This window comes from Mustelus asterias, chromosome 16 (assembly GCF_964213995.1).
Source record: "Mustelus asterias chromosome 16, sMusAst1.hap1.1, whole genome shotgun sequence".
In the NCBI taxonomy this organism is placed as follows: Eukaryota; Metazoa; Chordata; class Chondrichthyes; order Carcharhiniformes; family Triakidae; genus Mustelus; species Mustelus asterias.
The window spans coordinates 102,344,941-102,368,671 of record NC_135816.1 but is presented as its reverse complement, the minus strand read 5'-3'; the positions used below and the strand labels follow the sequence as shown (position 1 = coordinate 102,368,671).

Genomic DNA, 23,731 nt, shown 5'->3' with positions numbered 1-23,731 from the left:
CAATGCACCCTGTAGACGGCAGACAAGCTTCTTATTGTGCGTCGGTAGTGGAGAGATGAATGTTTGTGGATCGGGCAGCAATGAGGTGGACTGCTTTGTTCTGATGGTGTCGAGCTTCTTGAGTGTTGTTGGAGCTGCACTCATCCAGGCAGGTGGAGATTATTCCACTTAGAGGTAGTGCAGTCGTTTGAGGCCACAGCATTGATCCCTGTGGCACATCACTCGTTATATCCTGCCAACCAAACAATACACAATAATGCAAACTCTCAGCTTCCTGTGAGCTTGGCAATGTTCAATCACAGCCCAAATGTTACCCTCTACACCATGAACTTTTATTTTCCACAATGATGTTTGATGTGGCACATTTACAAATACCTTCAGGATGTCTACATCAAGTACCTCCACTTTATTGTGCCCCTTTATCTACCTAGGTGGCACAGTGGCATTGTCACTGGGTGAGTAATCAGGAGAGCCAGGAGAATGACGACTTCGAATCCCACCGGTGAAATTTGAAGTCTGGAATTAAAAAGCCGAATGAAACCATTGTCAATCATTGTGAAAAACCTAATGTCCTTTAAGTACCTGTCCTTACCTGCTCTTCAGTACCTGTCCTTGCCTGGTCTGGCCGACAAGAGATTCAAGATCCATAGAAATGTGGCTGAGTCTTAAACTTCCTTCTGAAATGGCCTAGCAAGTCAAAATTCTGGAAGTCCAAACAGCACTGTGGGTAATACCTACCTCTCTGGTTCAAGAAAGGATCTCACCACGACCATCTGAACGGCAATTCGGGATGGGCAAGAAATGCTGGCCCTGCCAACAACGCCACGTCCACAGTGGATAAAGAGCAATTATGGATGGGCACCGCCCACATCCCATAAACAAATTAATTAAACAAATTAATTGGTGAAATATGATTTTCCTTTCACCTTGTGTGTGGAGCTCTATTACGGTGGCACAGTGGTTAGCACTGCTGCCTCACAGCTCGAGAAACCTGCGTTAGATTCCCGGCTTGGGGCACTGTCTGTGTGGAGTTTGCACGTTCTCCCCGTGGCTGCGTGGGTTTCCTCCTGGTGCTCCGGTTTCCTCCCACAGTCAAAAGATGTGCGGGTTAGGTGAAGTGGTCATGCTAAATTGCACCTTAGTGTCCCAGGATACGTAGATTAGAAGAATTAGCGGGGTAAATATGTGCCGTTACAGGGATTGGGCCTGAGTGGGATTGTTGTCGGTGCAGACAACACCGAATGGCCTCCTTCTGCACTGTCGGGTTTCCATGATTCTATCTTAACTCTCTCTGATTGCCTTATTTTTTTCCAAGTGCCCTGCTGTAAAATCTTTCATAATGACTTCTAACAATCACCTTACGACGCTGTTCGGCTAACTAACCCAAACTTTACTGATTTGTTTTGAATACAGAGCTTACATTTGCGCTGTTCCAATCGAATGGAAGCTTCCCCAAATATATGGAATGTTGGAAAACTAAAACCAATGCAACAACGATCTCGTTAGCAACTTGAAGACATTCAGGTGAAGTTCACGCAGAGCACAGGATTTGTCAGCCCATAAATCCAACAATCTGCTCAGTACCACCTCCTTGTTTATTATAATTTCCCCGGGTCCATCCCTCCCTTCCACTGCCTGATCTACAGCTATTTCTGGAATGAAACATTTGTCCTCTATAGTTAAGAAATGTGCATTATGTCTGCTTAATTCATCCACCATATCCCTACTTCACATTACCAATTCCCCAGATGCACTTTGTACAGGACCAAAGATTACTTTGTTAACTCTCTCCTTATTTAAGTACCGATAGAAAATTAATTTCCCAGTGAAATGTGTCCATTCTGTGTTTTTTAAATATCCCTTTATATGGCTGCCACGATCTGTTATATGATCTGTTGACCCATCTCGTAAGTATTTTCCAGTTCACTCTAACTAACACCTAGTGCCCTCATAACTATCTGTCTTTATATTACGAGTGAGCTTTCTCTGGCACTCTAATCTATATAAGAACTCTCACAACACCAGGTTAAAGTCCAACAGGTTTATTTGGGACCACAAGCCACAAGCTTTCAGAGCGCTGCTACTTCATCAGGTGCAGAAGTCTCACCTGAACTTCAATCATTGCCCTGTTATTTATTTTTGGCATCGAACCTCACCTTGTGAAATACTCCCTGCCTGCCATGGGCTGTTTATCATTCCCCATATTAGTGCCTATCTCTCTAGCCTTGTCTCTACTCTTTGGTATACCACTTCAACAAATATATGATCCACTGCGCCTACCATTGAACGTAAAATTTTGTCTGCTTTCCTGGTAATTTGGCTCGTTGGAACGCCAGCCCCATCCAGGCAAAGATTATCAAATGGTTCACACCCCACTTTCCACAGTACTGGCACAAGGACCCCATTAACCCACTGCTCCCACACCAATATTGGAGCCACACTTTCGTTGATTTAACGCTATTTATTCTGTGTCAATCAGCACGTGCTTCAGGTCATAATCCAGAAATTATTATTTTTAAGATTCTCCATCTTAAATTGGTGCATAGCTCCCCATAGTTACGATGCAGAATCTCTTTCCCTATTTTGTGTGGAGGTCATGCTGACATTGAACACGTCCAGTCAATCCTTTCCCTCCCGCTGCAAGGTCCCCTCCAGCCCTGAGCAGAGATCTTGAACTCTGGTACGGATCAGGTAACATAGCTGTCTCCAATCTCACCTCTTGCTACAGATAAATATACTGTCCCCAAAACCAGGACATTCTTATGTGCTCCCCCCACTTGATTGATATCCTGCACCAGAGTGCCATGGTTAGGCAGTTCCTACACGTTACAACCATCACTCTCATCACAACAAGCTGAAATAATCTGAAATATGTTGGAGGATTGCAGAGGCTGATGCTTCTGCACTTCTATTGTCTGCATCCCCATATCTGCCTAACCTGCGGTCACACCTCCACGCCCATTTTCCAAAGAACAACATCCCATCCAAAGGGGTGTGACTATCTACTGAAACAAAGTGGTCAGGTAACTCTCACTCTCCCTGAGGTGTTCCAGTGACAACAGATCAACCTCCAACTCAGTGTCTCTGAGCCGAAGCTTCTCGAATCGCAGACACGTACTGAAGACATGCTTGCCCTGGATAACACATTTACATTTGCTACCACATGAGGAAAACTTAGCACATCACCTGCCCTGCCTCACCAATGACTTCAATTAATTACTGAATTATTTCATTCACCTTTCTTATTTTAGATATTTATTAATCTTACCACACACACCTGTACTATTTCAAACCGTGTCTGCAGCTTGGCCTTCAGTTCATTCATTTACTGTTGAACAGAAACTCCCCAAGCTGCAGACTCTTACTGCAGACGTGTTGGACCCGGGTCACACTGACTGGTATAATGCCCCGCATTGTTTTACTGCAACACTTTACCGCAACACGTCAACTGTTGTAATCGTTAGACCTTAATCAATTTATTCTTCGATATAGATTTATAATTTATAAAAATTCTTCTTAAACATTCTATTTGTAAAGCTTGTGAATATTACGACAACAAATAAAGTAACTTACAAGTACAAATACGTTGGAAGAGATTTGAAGATAAGTGAGTGAAATATTCAGGGAACGTTCAGATCTCTGTTTTGCTGTGAGGTCACAGTTTGATTTCTCTTGAAATGTGGGCACTCCACTCCACTCCACTCCAGTGCCTTTTGCTACCAAATAAACCTGTTGGACTTTAACCTGGTGTTGTGAGACTTCTTACTGTCTCCTCTCCGAAGCCAGTGCCGTCACTGGATTGGATCATTGAATCTAGCTGGTCGTTATTGCCTCTGGTAGTTACTATCGCCAAGACTCCTCCATGCTGCTGACTTCCTCTGGATTCTTGTTTCACTCCTTCTTGGGCTCAGACATTTCGCTGGTTGTGACCCTCCACAGGATCGGCCAGTCACCCGATTGGAAGATGTCAACTTCGCCTCAGTGCTCGGGAATTATCCCAATCACCAGCCCCACCACCAGCCCTTCCACACTGTGTTTCTTTTATTCATTTACAGGATGTGGGCGTCACTGGCCAGGCCAGCATTTATTGCCTGTACTTGATTGTCCTCGAAAAGGTACAAAGAGCCTTGGAGATTGTGCTCCCAAATAACAATATTATCATTAGCCGACCAGAGAAGATTGCAATCGAACTGAAGAACAGACAATGGTGTTTCCTTCTTCCTTTCCAATGCTACTGAGTGCTGTCTGCTAAACCTCCTGGCTTTCTGACATCCAATACTTCAACCAAAACCTCTTGCCCGATGGTGCACTGTTCATTGTGGTGTGTCCATTGATGGGTTAGGGATAAATATTCCATTAAGCCCTCCAAGACTGGGACACACCTCGGCTGCTCTCAGTCGTGTGGTTTATTCATTCACTGAATAACACACATACCCGGGTACTTCACCGCACTCTTGACCTGCTGCCTGCACTTGCACTGAGTCACCACTTTTCTTTATTCCTTCCTAGGATGTGTCCCATCGCTGGCACTGCCGCAAATAATAGTCCAACCACCATTGTCCTCTCTTCCACAGCTGCAATCCAAGTGCTGTAAGGGAGCGACTTCCTGCCTCGGGTATCTTGTTAAGTTCCCACAGCGGATCTTGCATGTGGAACACACTACTGCCACTGTTCCTCAATGGTGGAGAGAGTGAATGTTTAAGGTGGTAAATAGGGTGAGAATCAAGCGAGGCTGCTTTGTCCTGGATGGTGCTGAGCTTCTTGAGTGTTGAGGAAGGTGCAGTCGTCCAGTGAAGTGGACAGTAATTCATGTCACTCTGGACCTGGCCCTTGTAGATGGTGCAAAGGCTTTGGTAAGTCAAGAGGTCAGTTCCTGGAAGCTCTATGCCGAGCCTCTGACCTGGTTTCATCGCCACAGTATTTATATGGCTAGTTCTGTTCAGTTTGTGGTCAATGGCAGCAACTAAGACTTTGATATTCCAAAGAGCACCGGTCAGTGCCACCCAGCGGCATCAAAACTAATCTCAGAGGAAGTTGAGCTCAGTAGCAAGCCATAATTCGAACACCCCGTGAGTTATAAATAAATGGGGTTTTATTCATTTATGTAAATCAATAAATGGGCGTGAAATAGAAAGTGACATACCGGATTGAGTGTCTAAGCATGAGACCAGCATCGAATTTAAAAAGTCAGAAAGTAAACGTATATGAACAATTTCAACGGTCACAGTCACTTACCAGTCACACCGATGACAGCAAAAATCACATTGAAGATTTTGTCGACAGTTTCGAATGTTTCACGCATTTTCTGTGTGCTTTTCTCTGACAATGATGCTGCTGACGTTCCCTCTGTATTTACTTCTGAGGGCCAAATGCCAAAGCCTTTCATTTATGCCATGCGGAATTACCTAGGGGATACTGAGGTTGCAACATCGTTAAATTTATTTTTCTCGTAAATTGGAACAACGAGATTACCACATCGAGCTCGGTCCAATTTGTGACAGAATGTATTGATTTCTGAGATTAAACAGAAATTTCCAAATGGTGGGAGATCCTGATGACACCAGGGCCTGAGTGGGATTGTGGTCGGCACAGACTGGATGGATCGAATGGCCACCTTCTGCACTGTCGAGATTCTATGATAGGTAACAAATGTTCTGCCGGCAAAGGTGCTGTCCACTTAATCATTGCCTCTAGCATCCATGGTGTTGCAGTGAGTTCCTTTTCTGTGATCATTCAGTGATTAAATTTCTCATGTTCAATTATCTCACTCAGACCCTTTCTGCTGCACAATGACATGTGACTGTCCTCTTTAAAAGTGGGCATATCTTTATGTTATGAAAGAGCAATTATTGTAATTATAAAATGCAGAACACAATGAATAAGCCATCTAAAACTCATTCAAAAATAGAACCTGAATGTTCACCTCAAATTAAGTTTTTTTTTATATTTCAAAAATACAAAATATTCATGTATAATCTGAAAAGTATTACAGGATCATTACAACAGTAAATTGACATAGTGACATTTCCCTGAGATCAAAATTTACATTGTGCCCAGTCTGAGAACATTACATGTAGTTCAAGACAGGTTCAAATGTATTTATTAGACCATCAGGCCATAAGACGTAGCAGTGGAATTCGGACACTCAGCCCAGCGAGTCTGCTCCGCCATTCAATCACGGCTGATGTTTTTCTCATCCCCAGTCTCCTGCCTTTTCCCCACAACCCCTGATCTCCTTATTCATCAAGAACCTATCTATCTCTGTCTTCAGGACACTCAATAACCGAGCCTCCACAGCCTTCTGCGGCAAGGATTTTCACAGATTCACCACTCGCTGGCTGAAGAAATTCCGCTTCATTTCTGTTTTAAAGGATCGCCCCTTTAGCCTGAGATTGTGCCCTCTGGTTCTAGTTTTTCCGACTAGTAGAAACATCCTCTCCACGTCCACTCTATTCAGGCCTCGCAGTAGCCTATAAGTTTCAGTAAGATTCCCCCCTCATCCTTCTAAACTCCAACAAGTACAGACCCAGAGTTCTCAACCGTTCCTCCTATGACAAGCTCTTTATTCCAGGGATCATTTTTGTGAAACTCCTCTGGACCCTTTCGAAGGGCAGTACATCTTTCCTTAGATATGGGGCCCAAAACTTCTCACAATACTCCAAATGGGGTCTGACCAGAGCCTTATACAGACTCAGAAGTATTTCCCTGCTCTTGTATTCTCGCCCTATCGACATGAATGTTAACATTGCATTTGCCTTCCTAACTGCCGACTGAACCTGCACGTTAACCTTAAGAGAATCTTGAACAATAACTCCCAAGTTCCTTTTGTGTTTCTGATTTCCTAAGCATTTTCCCATTTAGAAAATAGTCTATGCCTCCATTCCTCCTTCTAAAGTGCATAACCTCACACTTTTCCACATTGTATTCCATCTGCCACTTCTTTGCTCACTCTTCTAACCTGTCCAAGTCCTTCTGCAGCCCCCCTGCTTCCTTAATACTACCTGTCCCTCGACATGCCTTTATATCATCTGCAAACGTGCCTTTAGTTCCTTCCTTCAAATCGTTAATGTATATTGTGAAAAGTTGTGGTGCCAGCACTGACCCCTGAGGCACACCACTAGTCGCCAGCTGCCATCCTGAAAAAGACCCCTTTATCCCTATTTTCTGCCTTCTGCCAGTCAGCCAATCCTCTATCCATGCCAGGATCTTACTCTTAACACCATGGGCACTTAACTTATTTAACAGTCTCCTGTGCAGCATCTTGTCAAAGGCCTTCTGGAAATCTAAATAAATCACGTCCACTGGTTCTCCTTCATCTAACTTCCTTGTTACCTCCTCAAAGAACTCTAACAGATTTGTCAGACATGAATTCCCCTTGACGAAGCCATGCTGACTCAGTCGTATTTTGTCATGCTCTTCCAAGTGACCCTGCGATCTCATCTTTAATAATAATGTACTCTAAAATCTTGCCAATGACCGAAATCAGGCTAACCAGCCTATAATTTCCTGTCTGCTGCCTCCTTCCCTTCCGATGAAACTTTGTACATTGGTCCAGAAGCACTTTGTGGTGCTTTAATAGAGTTACGAAAAGTTAGACATTATAGGCAGCCCAAGGGTTTTTTTCCGGTTACGAGCCTCAAAGTCTACATTGGCTGAAACGCCTTACACTGTGGTCTTTCCCAGTTTTGCCTTAATGGTGACTGCCCCATGCTGGAGACCGTCCCTCAGCATCTTATCCTGGACCTTGGGATGTGCCAGTCTGCAAAACTCGGTGGAGGACCATTACTGCACTGGTCAACAAGTTTCGGGCAGGCCAAAGGGCATCTTTCACCGAGTTGATGACAGTGCAGCAACAGTTGATATTTGTCTCGGTGTGCATACCAAGGAACAGCCAGTTGAGCACAGAGTCCTGTGTCACAGAGCTGCTTGGGCTGAACCTCAGCAGAAACCTAATCAACTCTCTACAGACCGTCTTTGCAAAGGCACAATCCACAAGGAGGTGTGCGAACACCTCATCCAACCCACCCCTCCTCTCCCCCCTCCCCCCTCCAACCCGCCCCCACAGCCGCTTCGAGAGCAACGTGCGCTATTGCTGAGACTTCGGGTGCGCATGAAGGATCTGAGGGGGAGGGCCCTTCTCACCACCAGCCAACCCAGGTCTTGGCGTTTGTTTGAAAGTTCTGGTGATGACGTGTTCTGCCAGATGACCCTCTGACACTCCAGAAACCATCCAACAGGATGAACCATCTCCTTTACCTCAGGGCCTCGAAGGCAATACGTGCTGACCACTGCCTGATCGCCACGTGGTCAAAGTATTTGTCTGAATAAGTTTCACCACGAGGGTCAGGTGATGTGGTACGGTCCAACCACTTGGAGCATTCCATGTCAACTTCGCCTGAACCATCCTTCACAACACCAGGGACAGATCGAAACTCAGTGCATTGTGACACTTGGTGTTCGCGTACAGAGGATCTACAGCCTGATACAGCCCCATACAAAGGTGGGCATCAGGATGAGGGCGGCATTGAATCCACTTTTTCCCTGCCTTCTCCAGAGATTTGTACATGGTGTCCCTGCGGGCACGATCCATCTTGGATCTCCAGATGAATTTGAAGATGACCCGAGTGAGTGCTGCTGAGCAGGATGGGGATACGGGCCAGAGCTCCACTACCTACACTAAAGCAGAGAGCACCTCACACCAGATGACAAGCTTTTCTTCCCGGAAACGGAGAGAGAACGTTGCTCCCACATGCCCAGTTTCTGTTTAACCTCCTCCATTACGCTTCTCCTAGTTTTTGGCGTATGGCCCAGCTGCTCCAACCCATATCCCCAGCACCCTTGAGGTGGTCTGGTTTGACGGTGAAGGGGTAAAGGATCAGTTAGCCAGTTTCTAAAGAACATGGCCTCGCTGTTGCCCCGGTTTCCCTTGGCACCCGAGACCAGTTGGAACTGGTCACAGACTTTCAGGAGCCTGCTCACTGATGATGGGTCTGAGCAGAAAGCGATTTTATCCATGTACAGGGAGGCTTTGACCTCTGTGCCTCCACTGCCTGGGGTCGTCACTCCTCTTATGCCTGGCTCCTTTTTGATGGATACGGTAAAGGTGTTCTAAGTAGGACGGGGGAGAGAGAGCCGCCCTGCCTGACTCCAGATTAAATCTGAACACTTCTGATCCCACCCATACAGGGAAATTGAATTACTGATGCTGGTGTAGAACAGTTGGATCCAATTGTGGATTCGGTCCCCAATCCCCATTTTGGAGAGCACATCCATCATGTAGGTCTGTGATATTCTGACAAATGCCTTCTCCTGGGCCAGGCTGATGGGGCAGGTATTCACATCCCTCTCCCACACAGAAACATAAGGCTATCCGAGGTCTTCCTGCTGGACACACGACAGGCCTGGTCAGGGTGGATCACCGACTCCAGTGCAGACCTGACCCGGTTGGCGATAACCTTGGCTAGATTTTTGTAGTCCCTGTTCAACAGTGAAATGCATCACCAATCTCGAATTTATTCCCTTTCCCCTTCTGCTCGTAAATAAGGGTAATGATGCTTTTCCTCATGGATTCTGACATGCTGCCATCCAGAAGCATACTCTCGCATATTTCCAGCAGGCCTGGCCAATCCAGACCCACAAAGTCGAGTCCAGGCTCTCCCGCTCGCCATCATCTCAGACCTCCGTGGTAGACGACAGGAAAGACTGGGAGGCCGTGCTGTCTGTGGGTTTCAAGTCATACAGTCTGGTGTATAGAATGATTTGCAGCTCCTCGGAATGTCAGACAACGATGACTTTACTGAGCCATCTTCTTCCTTCAGGCTGCTGATCACAGAGCTCTCTCTGCGCACCTTTTTGAAGAACTGTGAGCATGTTTCGTCCTGTTCCAGGGAGCAGTTCCTGGATCTAAAGATGACCGGAGGTCTCTAAGGCAAAGAGCGAGGCGTGCTGGATCATCACCTCCTGGAGATCCTCCTTGATTCAACCCCCATTGACTGCAGCCAGAGCAGATTCTGCATGCTTTTCTGGAGTCAGGACAATTACACTCCCCACCGCCCCCCCCCCCCCCCACCTCCCCCCACCCCCCGTCTCTCCCCCCCACCCCCCAACCTCGTCTCTCCCTCACCTTCTGAACATCCTTACGGATGAAGAACCTCTTGATGTCCTCCTTTGTTACTTCCCACCAGAGAGCTGGAGACTCAAAGAGCGCTTTGACGGTACTCGAATCTTTGCAATCCCTTTTGAGTTCCTCGAGGTTCTCTGAGGTCAACAGTTTTACAATCAGCTTCCATGTCCTGCTGCCCAATTTCTGGATTTCTTTTATGTGTCAATCAGCTAGTTGGAAGCAGTGGTCATTGCAGAACACCGGCTTGACATCGGTGGACCTCACCACGAAAGTCTGGGACACAAACAGGAAGTCTATCCCAGAGCGGACAGATCTATTTATCCCATCAAGCTGGACTCCGTCTGCAGGGTTGCTGAAGACGTCATGCAGCTTGGCGTTTCTGTCAGCAGTCTGGACTTGGCGTCCAGTTTGCTGTCGGCCTTGATGGATCGTCCGGATACATCGATGATGCAGTTGAAGTCACCGTCCAGAATGTTGGGCCTGGATGTGGTCAGCAGCAGTGGGAGCTGCTGGAAGACTGCCAGCCACTCGCTCTGTAAGACCAGGCCATGCACATTAATCAGAATAAGGGGAAAATTGTTTGTATGTGATGTCTGCTTCGAGGAGGCGTCCTCCCATCAACTACTTAACTTCAGAGATAGTGAACGTGCTCCCCCCTGCAGCAGAATGCTGACCAGCTGAAAGGCCCTTGGAAACATAAACTCGACCAGCGTCTGCGGCTGCTGAGTGGTGCTCTGACACAGCAGGTCAACCTTGACATTGGCCAGATAAGTTTAGATGTCCACTCATCGCGAAGTGTCTTTAATACTTGTCTGCCACGCGGGCGGACGGGTCAGGTCACACGGAAAATGCATTTCCCGACTGAACATGTGCAGAAAGCACTCCACACAATCCTTCCAGTTGTTGGTGTTCCGGGTAAGTGGCCATAACACTGGAAATTGTCTAATCCTGTGTGAAAGCCGCACTCTGTTTTCACTCTGTGACTGCTGATGTTACAGGCTGATCTAATTGCGACTGTTGTTCAGGCGCACCACCTGTTTGATAATTTTGCTGAAAATGAGGAAGAGATCTTCACTCTTGTGACAATATACTTTCTAAGTATCAGTTTCAATCTTTTTACCAGGTTAAATGATCACGTTTACTGCGTTGTGGGGAAATCCTACCCCCCCGCGATCAGTGCTTCAAACAGTCAAGCATATTGAGTCTCAGTTGTTGTGGAATTGTACTTGATATGGCGCCATTAACCAGAGGGAAATGCCATATGCCAGTATAATGTGTTGCTCAGATTAACCGTCAGATTAACACCTGTCCTGTGTGTAAGTCTGTAATTTGAATGGAATCAATGCAAGTTACAGATCGCATGGTAGATTGATGCAGAATGTTAAATCTCGCAAGGTCCACGGTGAGGTAGCCAATTGGATACAAAATTGGCTTGACGACAGAGGTTGTCGATTATTTCTCAAACTGGAGGCCTGTGACCTCAGGGATCGGTACTGGGTCCACTGTTATTTGTTATTTATATTAATGATGTGGATGAGAATTTAGGAGGCATGGTTAGTAAATTCACAGTTGACACCAAGATTGGTGGCATAGTGGACAATAAACAAGTTATCTCGGATTGCAAAGGGATCTTGATCAATTCGGCCAAGTGGTTCGATGAATGGCACATGGAGTTCAATTTAGATAAATGTGAGGTGATGCATTTTGTTGACCGAATTGGGGCAGGTCCGACTTAGTTCATGGTAGGGCGTTGGGGAGCGTTATAGAAAAAAGCGATCGAGGAGTACAGATTCACAGCTCCTCGAAGGTGGAGTCACAGGTGGACAGGGTGGTGAAGAAGGCACTTGTTACTGGGATTTGATAGTTTGAGTTATAGAAGAGGCTGAATAGACTGGGACTTTTTTCTGTGGAATGTAAGCAGTTTAGGGATGATCTTATAGAGGTCCTCAAAATAATGAGGGGCAAAGCTAATGTAGATAGTCAACATCTTTTCCCAAAGTTAGTGAAGTCTAGAACTAGAGGGAATAGGTTGAAGGTGAGAGGGGAGAGATACAAGAAGGTCCAGAGGGGCCTTTGCTTCACACAAAGGGTGGTGTGTGTCTGGAACAAGCTGTCAGAGGCAGTAGTAGAGCTGGGTACAATTTTGTCTTTTAAAAAGCATTACGACAGTTACATGGGTAAGATGGGTATCGAGGGATATGGGCCAAATGCGGGCAATTGGGGGTAGCTTAGCGCTAAAAACCGGGCGACCTGGACAAGTTGGGCCAACGGGCTTGTTTCCATGCTGTAATTGTTTAAAGGGTCAAACTCTCTTCTATGAATTGCCTCTGTATTTATCATATTTCAATCTGTGAATATGAGAAAGGCAGCCGCTTGGCTGAAGATGCTTAATAATGAGGTCTATGAAATGAAGTGCAATGTGTTCAAATATGCCATTGAGACCCTTCAACAGAAACCATTGTGAATTATTTACTGGGTGTGCAAATTATTGTACAATGAGGGACTTTAATCTAAGTGCATACCGTCGAAATACTTTTGTTGATTGAGTGGAGTGCAAACGCCTTGTCCCCACAGAGTTCTGAAAGTCATGGAGCAGGATTGCAGAATCCCGGTATTTTGTTTCTACCTGGAATTAGGAACATTCCCTGGTGAATGATTAAGTCATTTCTGGAATTGGTTACGATGGGAGATCAGTTCGTGTCTATGTTTCTGGATCTTTACAGATGTCACCTGTACTGATCTTTATCCTTTGATCAGGGATATGATTCTCCATGAGGTGAGAGAAATAAAAGGTGAAAATTTTATATTTCAGGACAGGATAAAGCAGAAGTGAACTGTTAATTATTACAAATCGATCACTTTTCCCAGTTCGGCATCAATCCTCTCGTCAGAGACCTCTCCCCTCTTTTCCCACTCCAGCAACCTTTAAATGCTCCGTGGGGAAAGACATTGTTTCACACTCATAATGATCTGGTCTTGTGGTGACAATTGTTATGAAGGGGAGGTTGATCTCCTCTCTGAGAACTAACATGCAACCACTCAAAGAGAAGTAACTTCCTTCACAATCTGTTGAAGAGTGTGTGAGAAGGGTAATATGTGCTTCAGCAACTTTTCGTGGTAAAATCAATAACGTCCTGAGACTCCCTCCGGAAAAACAACAAGTAACACTTTATTTTTCTAACGAGCAGTAAACAGGTTAAGTAAACTAATAAAAACACTGAATAAACACTATTCTAATGGATTGCTGTTCAGATAAATGCAACACATTAATTAACCAAAAGAAATAGAATTTTAGTCACTCAAATTCCAATCAGGTTTATCATCTTCTGAGGCCTTCTGACTTCTTTGCCTGTTTTCTTCTGCCTTCTTTTGATATCTTTAAGATTGAGATGGGGCATTCTTTTGAGACATACATGTGGCTGGTATGCTGTTAGAGACAGTTGCTGTCTGTGTTTCTCTCACAAGCTGTGAATTGTGGCAGTTGCTGACAGGCGGTCTTCTGGCAGTTCTCTGGAGCTGGGAGCTGGTTTTATTTCCCTGATAACATTCCAAAAAACCCCACAATAGGATTGGTTTACAGGTTATCAAAACATCAAATTCAAATCTGATACACTGCTCCTATTCAAATGCCTCTTTCAAATTGATTGGTTAAAATTCAAAAACAACCTTTCTTCTTGGCAGCATTGCTGCCTAGTGTCACAACATAATGTTTCATTCTATGTTCTTTGTGTACTGCACAGCTGCACCTCCTTAACTCTCTAAGCATTGCAAAAAAAACTGTCTTTACTTTCACCAGACTCTTTGCATTTTTACATTGTTTTTTAATTTTACAAACGTTAACTTCACAACACAATCCATCTCCCTCTGGCTCATTTCCAGCACTCCATTTGGAATAGCTTGAGTTGCTATTTCCTCATCCTCTTGACCCACTGTAAATCTCTACTTCCTCACCAGCACTGAGTTGGGAAATAAAATGAATATTTCGAACTTTGCTGATACGCTTCTGTAAAGTATCTCTCTGTGAATATCTGGTGTAAACATTTTGATATTCATTAATAGTGTGGCTGTGTGAAGTTGGCAGTGTCCAGCTAGGCTGACGTTGCGTAGCGTGAGGGGCAGATATCCTGCTCAGGTCAATACTTTCAATATTTTTCAAAATAGTTTGATAACAGCCTTTATTCAATTTCTTCCTTTTTGTATTAAACTGGAACAAAAATGGCAACTTTACTTCTTAATTCGAGCAACTGCATTTCTGCATGTTACTTATCCAACACCCCCCTCCCCCCCCCCCCCCCCGCCGTCTCCTCCACCATTTCTAAGAATTTGTTGACCTCCCATCTTTATCAGAAGTACAACGATTCTCGCTGCTGCTCTGACCACCCTCCCTTGCACCCCAACTTCTGAACTGTCTAATTCTTTCAGTTTCTCCACCTCCATTCTATCGGATCTGGAAAAGTCAACTCACACACCAAAGCTTCAGACATATTTCCATCACTCCTCAGCCGAGGCTCCATTGCATTATGCTCAATAGCGCCCTCCACCCTGCTCATCAGGTTCCTGTTCACTTGTCTTCCACTGTACCCATGAACCACAATAATCTTCCTCTTGTCCTCACTTCACATCCCATCAAACTGGATACTGACTGCATCATCCATCTAAGGTGTTTCCCTCTATACATCACCAGGTGCACATTCACCCTCTACCTCTCCTCTTCCTGTGTTTAAACTCTACATTCGTTTTTTTTCTCAATGAAGTCCAACATCCCAGGAAGTGATACTATCACTGCAGGTTGTTGTTGTTGTAACACTTGTCCCTTTAACTCCCTCATGTCCCTTGTCTAAAGCTGGGCAGTTCAAACCTGTTGGGACTGACCATTCCTGGGAATATTTCTGGGGAACGCTCCAACCTTGAGGAGGTCTGATCTTGCGGGCATGTTAAAAAGTGAATGCAGGCCATTGGGTTATGTCCCATTCCTGAATATGGTGAGAATGGATTTTGGGGCAAAGGGAAATGTTTGTATGTTTCGACAGTCCCGAATATCAATGCCGTTCCGTTTTGAGGTGTATTCCCATTATGTCAGTCCAATGCAGAAAACCGATCTCCCAGAGCTAACGCTGTAGCTGAAAATAGACTTAAAATTCAGTGAAACATGTGAATTGTCAAACTACCTCTGGGTGGTTACTGCCAGTAAGAAGTTTAACAACACCAGGTTAAAGTCCAACAGGTTTATTTGGTAGCAAAAGCCACACAAGCTTTCGAAGCTCTAAGCCCCTTCTTCAGGTGAGTGGGAATTCTGTTCACAAACAGAGCTTATAAAGACACAGACTCAATTTACATGAATAATGGTTGGAATGAGAATACTTACAACTAATCCAGTCTTTAAGAAACAAAACAATGGGAGTGGAGAGAGCATCAAGACAGGCTAAAAAGATGTGTATTGTCTCCAGACAAGACAGCCAGTGAAACTCTGCAGGTCCACGCAACTGTGGGAGTTACAAATAGTGTGACAGGAACGCAATATCCCGGTTGAGGCCGTCCTTGTGTGTGCGGAACTTGGCTATCAGTTTCTGCTCAGCGACTCTGCGCTGTCGTGTGTCGCAAAGGCCGCCTTGGAGAACGCTTACCCGAATATCAGAGGCCGAATGCCCGTGACCGCTGAAGTGCTCCCAAACAGGAAGAGAACAGTCTTGCCTGGAGGTGCGTCAACACCAAATTCATCAGCCACACTCACAGGACAGCCCCGAACATCACCCAAGCACAACGTAACGCCATCCACGCTCTCAAGACCAACCGCAACATTGTCATCAAACCAGCAGACAAAGGAGGGGCCATCGTCATACTGAACAGAACGGATTACTGCAAAGAAGTGTACCGACAACTCAACAACGAGAAACACTACAGACAGTTACCTGCAGATCCGACCAAAGAACACACCCGTCAACTCAACACTCTGATCAAGACCTTTGATCCGGACCTTCAGAACACCCTCCGTGCTCTCATCCCACGTACTCCCCGCGTTGGAGATCTCTACTGCCTCCCAAAGATACACAAGGCAAACACACCCGGCCGTCCCATCGTATCGGGCAATGGGACCCTGTGCGAGAATCTCTCCGGCTATGTCGAGGGCATCCTGAAACCCATTGTACAAAGAACCCCCAGCTTTTGTCGCGACACGACGGACTTCCTACAGAAACTCAGCACACTTGGAGCAGTTGAACCGGGAGCGCTCCTCGTCACAATGGATGTCTCGGCACTCTACACCAGCATCCCCCATGACGATGGCATTGCTGCAACGGCCTCAATGCTCAGCGCCAACAACTGCCAGTTTCCAGATGCAATTTTACATCTCATCCACTTCATCCTGGACCACAATATCTTCACCTTCAACAACCAGTTCTTCATCCAGACACACGGAACAGCCATGGGGACCAAATTTGCACCTCAATATGCCAACATCTTCATGCACAGGTTCGAACAAGACTTCTTCATCGCACGGGACCTTCAACCGATGCTATACACTAGATACATCGATGACATTTTCTTCCTTTGGACTCATGGTGAACAATCACTGAAACAACTCTATGATGACATCAGCAAGTTCCATCCCACCATCAGGCTCACCATAGACTACTCTCTGGAATCGGTTGCATTCTTGGACACACGCATCTCCATTAAGGATGGTCACCTCAGCACCTCACTGTACCGCAAGCCCACGGATAACCTCATGATGCTCCACTTCTCCAGCTTCCACCCTAAACACGTTAAAGAAGCCATCCCCTACGGACAAGCCCTCCGTATACACAGGATCTGCTCGGATGAGGAGGATCGCAACAGACACCTCCAGACGCTGAAAGATGCCCTCATAAGAACAGGATATGGCGCTAGACTCATTGATCAACAGTTCCAACGCGCCACAGCGAAAAACCGCACCGACCTCCTCAGGAGACAAACACGGGACACAGTGGACAGAGTACCCTTCGTTGTCCAGTACTTCCCCGGAGCGGAGAAGCTACGGCATCTCCTCCGGAGCCTTCAACATGTCATTGATGAAGACAAACATCTCGCCAAGGCCATCCCCACACCCCACCTTCTTGCCTTCAAACAACCGCACAACCTCAAACAGACCATTGTCCGCAGCAAACTACCCAGCCTTCAGGAGAACAGTGACCAAGACACCACACAACCCTGCCACAGCAACCTCTGCAAGACGTGCCGGATCATCGACACAGATGCCATCATCTCACGTGAGAACACCATCCACCAGGTACACGGTACATACTCTTGCAACTCGGCCAACGTTGTCTACCTGATACGCTGCAAGAAAGGATGTCCCGACGCATGGTACATTGGGGAAACTATGCAGACGCTGCGACAACGGATGAATGAACACCGCTCGACAATCACCAGGCAAGACTGTTCTCTTCCTGTTGGGGAGCACTTCAGCGGTCACGGGCATTCGGCCTCTGATATTCGGGTAAGCGTTCTCCAAGGCAGCCTTCGCGACACACGACAGCGCAGAGTCGCTGAGCAGAAACTGATAGCCAAGTTCCGCACACACAAGGACGGCCTCAACTGGGATATTGGGTTCATGTCACACTATTTGTAACTCCCACAGTTGCGTGGACCTGCAGAGTTTCACTGGCTGTCTTGTCTGGAGACAATACACATCTTTTTAGCCTGTCTTGATGCTCTCTCCACTCCCATTGTTTTGTTTCTTAAAGACTGGATTAGTTGTAAGTATTCGCATTCCAACCATTATTCATGTAAATTGAGTCTGTGTCTTTATAAGCTCTGTTTGTGAACAGAATTCCCACTCACCTGAAGAAGGGGCTTAGAGCTTCGAAAGCTTGTGTGGCTTTTGCTACCAAATAAACCTGTTGGACTTTAACTTGGTGTTGTTAAACTTCTTACTGTGTTTACCCCAGTCCAACGCCGGCATCTCCACATCATGGTTACTGCCAAACATTGCCAAGACTCATGTAAGCCAAATAGAAGATGATTGGGGTCGGGTTTGAGTTTATTTAAGTTTCAACTGCCGTTCTAATCCACGATCCAACTCTGTAGTTATTTGTCCGACAGTTCTCTCCGTCGTAACTGGATCAGACATGGTGAAAATCTCATCAGTAATTTTCATTCCCTTTCCCCTCTCTTTCCGAATGAATTTACTGGCGATTTTCATCCTGTCTCGGGGAAGATGTGGCCTCTCCGCGTGCACTATTCATTATCATGTGGGCATGGCATGAGCAGATCTCCTGTATATTATCACGGCAATCATAATGTGGGAATTCCGTTCTGATTATTACCCGCGTTGTTTCTTGGATATCACTCCTATTTGTAGTGTAATTAATGTGCTGCGCCGTTCAGCCAGGGACTGTTCTGTCTGGTTCACTCTCACTTTCTCCTTTGATAGGTTTGTTGTCATTTGTTGCCAGAATCTGAAGACAAAATATTGCACTGATAAAAATGCTGCTGTGGCTCTTGCCACAACCTGCATTCTGCTCTTCCTAAAAAACATTTCTTTCTATTTTCAGTATGAGCCTTGGAAGATAAATCATCATGTGTCTTTCTACTGTAAGACAAAAGCGATCTATTATACTGATCCTGGGTGGGTGTATTGGACTGGATTGACACAATTTTAGTACCATTGTTCCCATTCGTCTTCATTCTGTTGCTCAATGCTCTGACAACCACACACATTTTACTGGCCAGTCGAGTCCGCAAAGCAATGAGGGGTCAGAGGAAGGGAGAGAATATCAGGGACCCAGAGATGGAGAGCAGAAGGAAGTCTGTGATTTTGCTCTTCACCATATCCGGCAGCTTCATACTTCTGTGGTTGGTTTTTGTTATTAATTTTTTATATTATACCATCACAGGTACAGTTACAGCAGATTACCAGGGTTTCATCTAAACATTGAGCAAAGTTGGATATATGATGTGTGACTTGAACTGCTGCACAAACACGTTTATTTATGCTGCAACTCTCTCAAAATTCAGAGACAAGCTCAACAACTCGATGAAATATCTGTTAAAATGTATTTTGTCTTCAATGAATAAACAGAATATCTGAGAACAGCCCTGAGACATGTTGCATTATTCGAAATCGATCAATGGAATTTTTTCTCCCAGAATTTCTTTAATGGACTGAGTGTGTATCAGGAAATCCGTGGGTATTTCGTAGAGGGAAGTGCACAGACACAAACTGAATTTGAGACATGGCAATATCAGCAAAGGACAGAAATACAGGAGATGGACTTTCTACCCCACACCCCACCGCCCCCCGCCCCCCAACCCCCAAGTCCTGTTCTGCCATTCAATAAATCATGTTGCAGCTATAAAAAAAAAACTTAGTTCGACCACATTTGGAGCATTGTGTGCAGTTCTGGTCGCCACACTACCAGAAGGATGTGGAAGCTTTGGACAGAGTGAAAAGAAGGATCACCAAGATGCTGCCTAGTCTCGAGGACGTTGGCTATGAGGAGAGGTTGTAAAAATTAGAATTGCTTGCACTGGAAATACAGAGGCTGAGGGGATACCTGATAGAGGTCTGCAATATTATGAGAGGCATCGACAGGGTGGATATTCAGAGGCTTTTTCTCTGGGTGGAAGTGTCAACTCCAAGGGGGCACGGGTTCACGATGAGGAGGTGAAGTCGGGAATGGGTTAATGAACTTTGTCACACTTAAGCATTAAGACTCGAACTCTGTGGTTTTGTTGAGAACACTGCAGAGTCCATGTTTTTGTCAGAGTTCGGTGTTTTTCATGTCTGTTCCAGATAAAAGGAACAGCTATTCCTCTGTCTCCATTTGTTATCAAGAAATGCGATTAACCCAGCTCGAAATAAGCTAAACAGTCTCCATTTTTATGTACCTTTGTTTAACACGATGGAGTTGACATGTATGCCTTCTGTCTTTGAATCACCGTAGATTCATATGTATATTCATCATACGTTATTCATCTTATCCTGATATAAAGTATCATACAAACCTGTATGTATACTAGTTAACTTTTTGTGCAAAACCTGTGATGTTGTTTCAAGGATATAAATGACGAACAATCGTGGCCTTGGAGATCGAACAAACTACGCAGAGGAAGATACTGCTAATACAACAAGAATCTCACCATGAACAATGACAGACATCTTAGAGAATTGCAATGGAATGAAGTGGGAGGCAGTGCTTCTCCCACCCATTAAGTCCATCACCCTTGTACGAGACATGGGAATGAACCCCGCAGAAGGAATGTTAGGTGAAGGGTCTCCCCACTCATGTAGGGACGTAGATGAAGAGGTAGAGGAGAGTAGAATAAAAGGTGTGCCCCTGGAGGCACCCGATTTGGTCCTGTTTGTGGATGGATCACGGAAATATGCAGATGTAGGCCCATTACGGGACAGGATTAGACGATATGTATTACAGTTAAGCTCCCAATTGAAAGATATGCGGAAAACAGTACGGGACAAACAAATGGTGATAGATGAGCACGATAAACTAGAACAGATCCCGGAGGTACCCCCGGCGGGCAGCAAGGTTATGGTAAAAACACTACCAGGAAAACCTGGATTTTCCCCCAAATGGAAAGGCCCCTATGAGGTCATTATCAGTGGAGGCACCTGTGCCTGCATAGATATGCAAGGTAGGGGTGTCTGGAAGCATTGGACTCAATTAAAGGAATACACCAATTACCGCAACAAAACAGTTAAAAGGGGAATAAAGGGTTAAAAGAAAACAAACAGGTTGTAAGTTTCTCTCTCACTCGAGGGAAAGAGAGAGAGATGTCAGATGTAATTGCGATCGAGAGCCTCATGTGGTGGAATGGGGTATAGCAGATCAATGCGAGTTTAATAAATTAATAAATTTTACGATAGGGGCATCGGACAGAGATTTGGGGAATGTGGGAATAATAGCATTAGATTACATCTGAAGAGTCGTAAGGAGAGTGAACCATTTAAGCACACAGTAGATTCGATCTTGCATCTGCCTGTGTAAAGATAATTATTTTAGTAGGGATATTTAAAAGTGATAAAATAAATGGATTATTTGGATCAGGCTTTGTTAAATTTGAAAATGTATTTTTGATAGAACTGAAGTTGAAATGATAAATAGAAAGAATTATTCCTGCGTATTTGAAATGATGATTAATCACTTGTTTATGTTCCTCTGAGTTATAAGATTTGCAGTAATTTTAAGATATAGTCAAAATTTAACAGTGAAGGGAGTTACATAAGGTAGAATGTGTGTGTCATACTGGGAATTATTATACTGCCATAATGCATTCTAATTAAAATGTGTTACATGGATCAACCAGGAAACTGTATTAAATGACAGACAGGCTAAAAGGGAGTGCCCGCCTATAATACCAAATTGACAAATCAATATAATTAGAAATGAGGGAAATAATTCAGTGGAATAAATGAGATAAGGAAATGCTGGGGAAGTATTTGTTACAAACGGTTAACGATTAAAGTGATAAGATTTATTGAATTTACTTCTGCTTTGAGTTGAATTACAGCTTGGAAGGCAGCGGCATAAAAGCGACTGTTAATCAACGGTCTGTATTCTTAAATGTTTTACTTCCATCCCAGTTTAAGATGTTAAGTCTGAATAAATGTTGGAAGCTTCCATGTGTATCTGTGTGTTTAACAACGTGATAGCGTGAATGTTTTGTTGTTGTTCGTTTTAATGTTGAGAAAGGAGTTAAACCTTGGAAGGACCATGTGCTCTTTCCTTGTCTTGAAGTTGAAATTATAAGAGTGTAGTTGAGAAGTTAAAAAAATAAGTAATTTTGTGAAAAATAGAAAAGCAGGAACAAAAGAATGAGGTGAACATACTGTCTATGAGTCAGTTTAAAGTCTATCAAATCAATGAATCGTAGTTCCGATTATCCCAAGTTACAGCAGGAGATTAAATCAGTTAAAACCTCAGTTGTTAATACAAATAAAGATGTTGTCCTTGAGTATTTTTAATTTGCATTTGATGCCAACCATTGAACACCATGAATTATTGGAACTTGTGTTGCCAGTTAGTTACCGATATGAAATTCAAGACTTGTGTGATGTTTCGATAACATGCAACAAATTACATCATTTAAATCATCTAACATTGATGATAGTTCTGATCGTATAACTAGTTAAAATTATAAACTGCCGTTGGAATTGTTCCATCTATTGTTCTAGGTTTTCCAAATCTAAGAACACTGCAAAGCTGAGAACCTAGCCAGCTAGGAAGCAAACCAAAACATTTCTAATCAAGTAACTCTTGTTATTGTTCTATGTATTGTGCTTGTCATTGTTCTAAAAGTGCAAGGAATTCTGATCTGGAGCTCAGTTTAAAAATGGAAACAGATTAATTTAAAAATTAAATTCAGAGGGTTTTGAGATACCCGATGTAATATATATTGTGTATTGATAAAAACATAAGTCTGTGAAAAAAAGGCTAGTTATTCCAAACATGTAACCATTCTTTGCCATAATTTGTAATGGCTTGCACAATTAATATTAATATGACAGGAAGTGAAACCGGTTTACTGGAGAGAGACAGAAAAAGAGTTGGAGACTGGCTTTGCAGCCAGACTCAGAAATCTTGCATCATTTCGGTTATCTGTGTTTTTAAAGAGCGGTGTCTGACAGCATAAACTATTGGCATCTGTGAGACCTTATGAGACAATCGGTCTATAGAAGAATCATTTCTGCTTAAACATTGCACTTTCAAATGTGGACAAACAAATGATCAAATTAGATATAATGTAAAAATACATCATACAAAGATCGGAGCTGCATGGTATGTGATTTAAATGAGAAAAGCGATGTCTTTTGGAAGAATGTCCGGCTGCAGCCAGTGCAAAGTGTTGTTTGATTCGTACTAAGCCAACTGAAGGGTCTGTTTATTTCTTCAGAATAAACTCGATTGAAGTAAATATGCCTTTCTTTAAGCATTGCTTTCGAAATAACGGTTATTTTAGAAAAAGGAGAGAGAGAACAGCCAAAAACCAGCGGTGAGATTAAACAAAACCAAAACATCTGTTTCTAAAGCATAACTAAATTAGATATTATTATTACATACAAGCAGTCTCCAGCTACATCAACAACTTGGCCATGAGAAAGTTTGTTTACCTTACATTGTACTATCAGGGAATGCAGCTAAGTTTCTAAGTTGGACTCAGAATTCCAAGCTGCTGAGGCCAAATTAGCTTAAATTAACTTAAAGCATAGCACAATTAATTACATTGGGCAAAAATACTTTGCACTGGCGAAGGCCAGACAGACATCGGAAAAAAAAACGTGGATGAAGATATTGCCCACCATACTAAATGAGATTAAGGGTTGCTACAAACCAAACAACCGGATTAACCCCTTATGAGCTAATGACAGGGCGGACGACACAATTACCAGAAAGCATCATAACAGGTGGGACCGATGTAGGTCCACTAAAAGATACAATCAGGAGATATGTTTGGAACTAAGCACCCAACTAAAAGGGATGCAGAAATCGGTAAAAGACAATCAAGAAATAAGAGATGCAGAGAGAGCTTGAAATGCTCCCTGACAGTCCCAACAGTGGGATGTCCTAGTACAAATATTACCTAACAAATCAGGGCTTGTACAAAAATGAAATG

The 23,731-nt window shown here is 44.2% G+C and overlaps 2 protein-coding genes across 2 annotated transcripts in view; one reads left to right on the top strand and one right to left on the bottom strand.

The window, feature by feature from the left end:
• Positions 1 to 23,731, top strand: part of LOC144505328 (cystatin-B-like) — a 339,685-nt gene that overhangs the window by 72,222 nt on the left and 243,732 nt on the right. The gene's annotated exons all lie outside the window — the stretch shown is intronic.
• LOC144505425 (putative G-protein coupled receptor 139) overlaps positions 1 to 23,731 on the bottom strand; it is a 46,278-nt gene that overhangs the window by 6,336 nt on the left and 16,211 nt on the right. The window contains exons 2-4 of the mRNA XM_078231535.1: positions 10,460 to 10,656; positions 10,124 to 10,292; positions 8,257 to 8,405 (exon numbers count right to left, since the gene is read on the bottom strand). Of these exons, the coding sequence (XP_078087661.1) occupies positions 8,257 to 8,405; positions 10,124 to 10,292; positions 10,460 to 10,656 (515 nt within the window). The remainder of the gene's footprint in view (positions 1 to 8,256; positions 8,406 to 10,123; positions 10,293 to 10,459; positions 10,657 to 23,731) is intronic.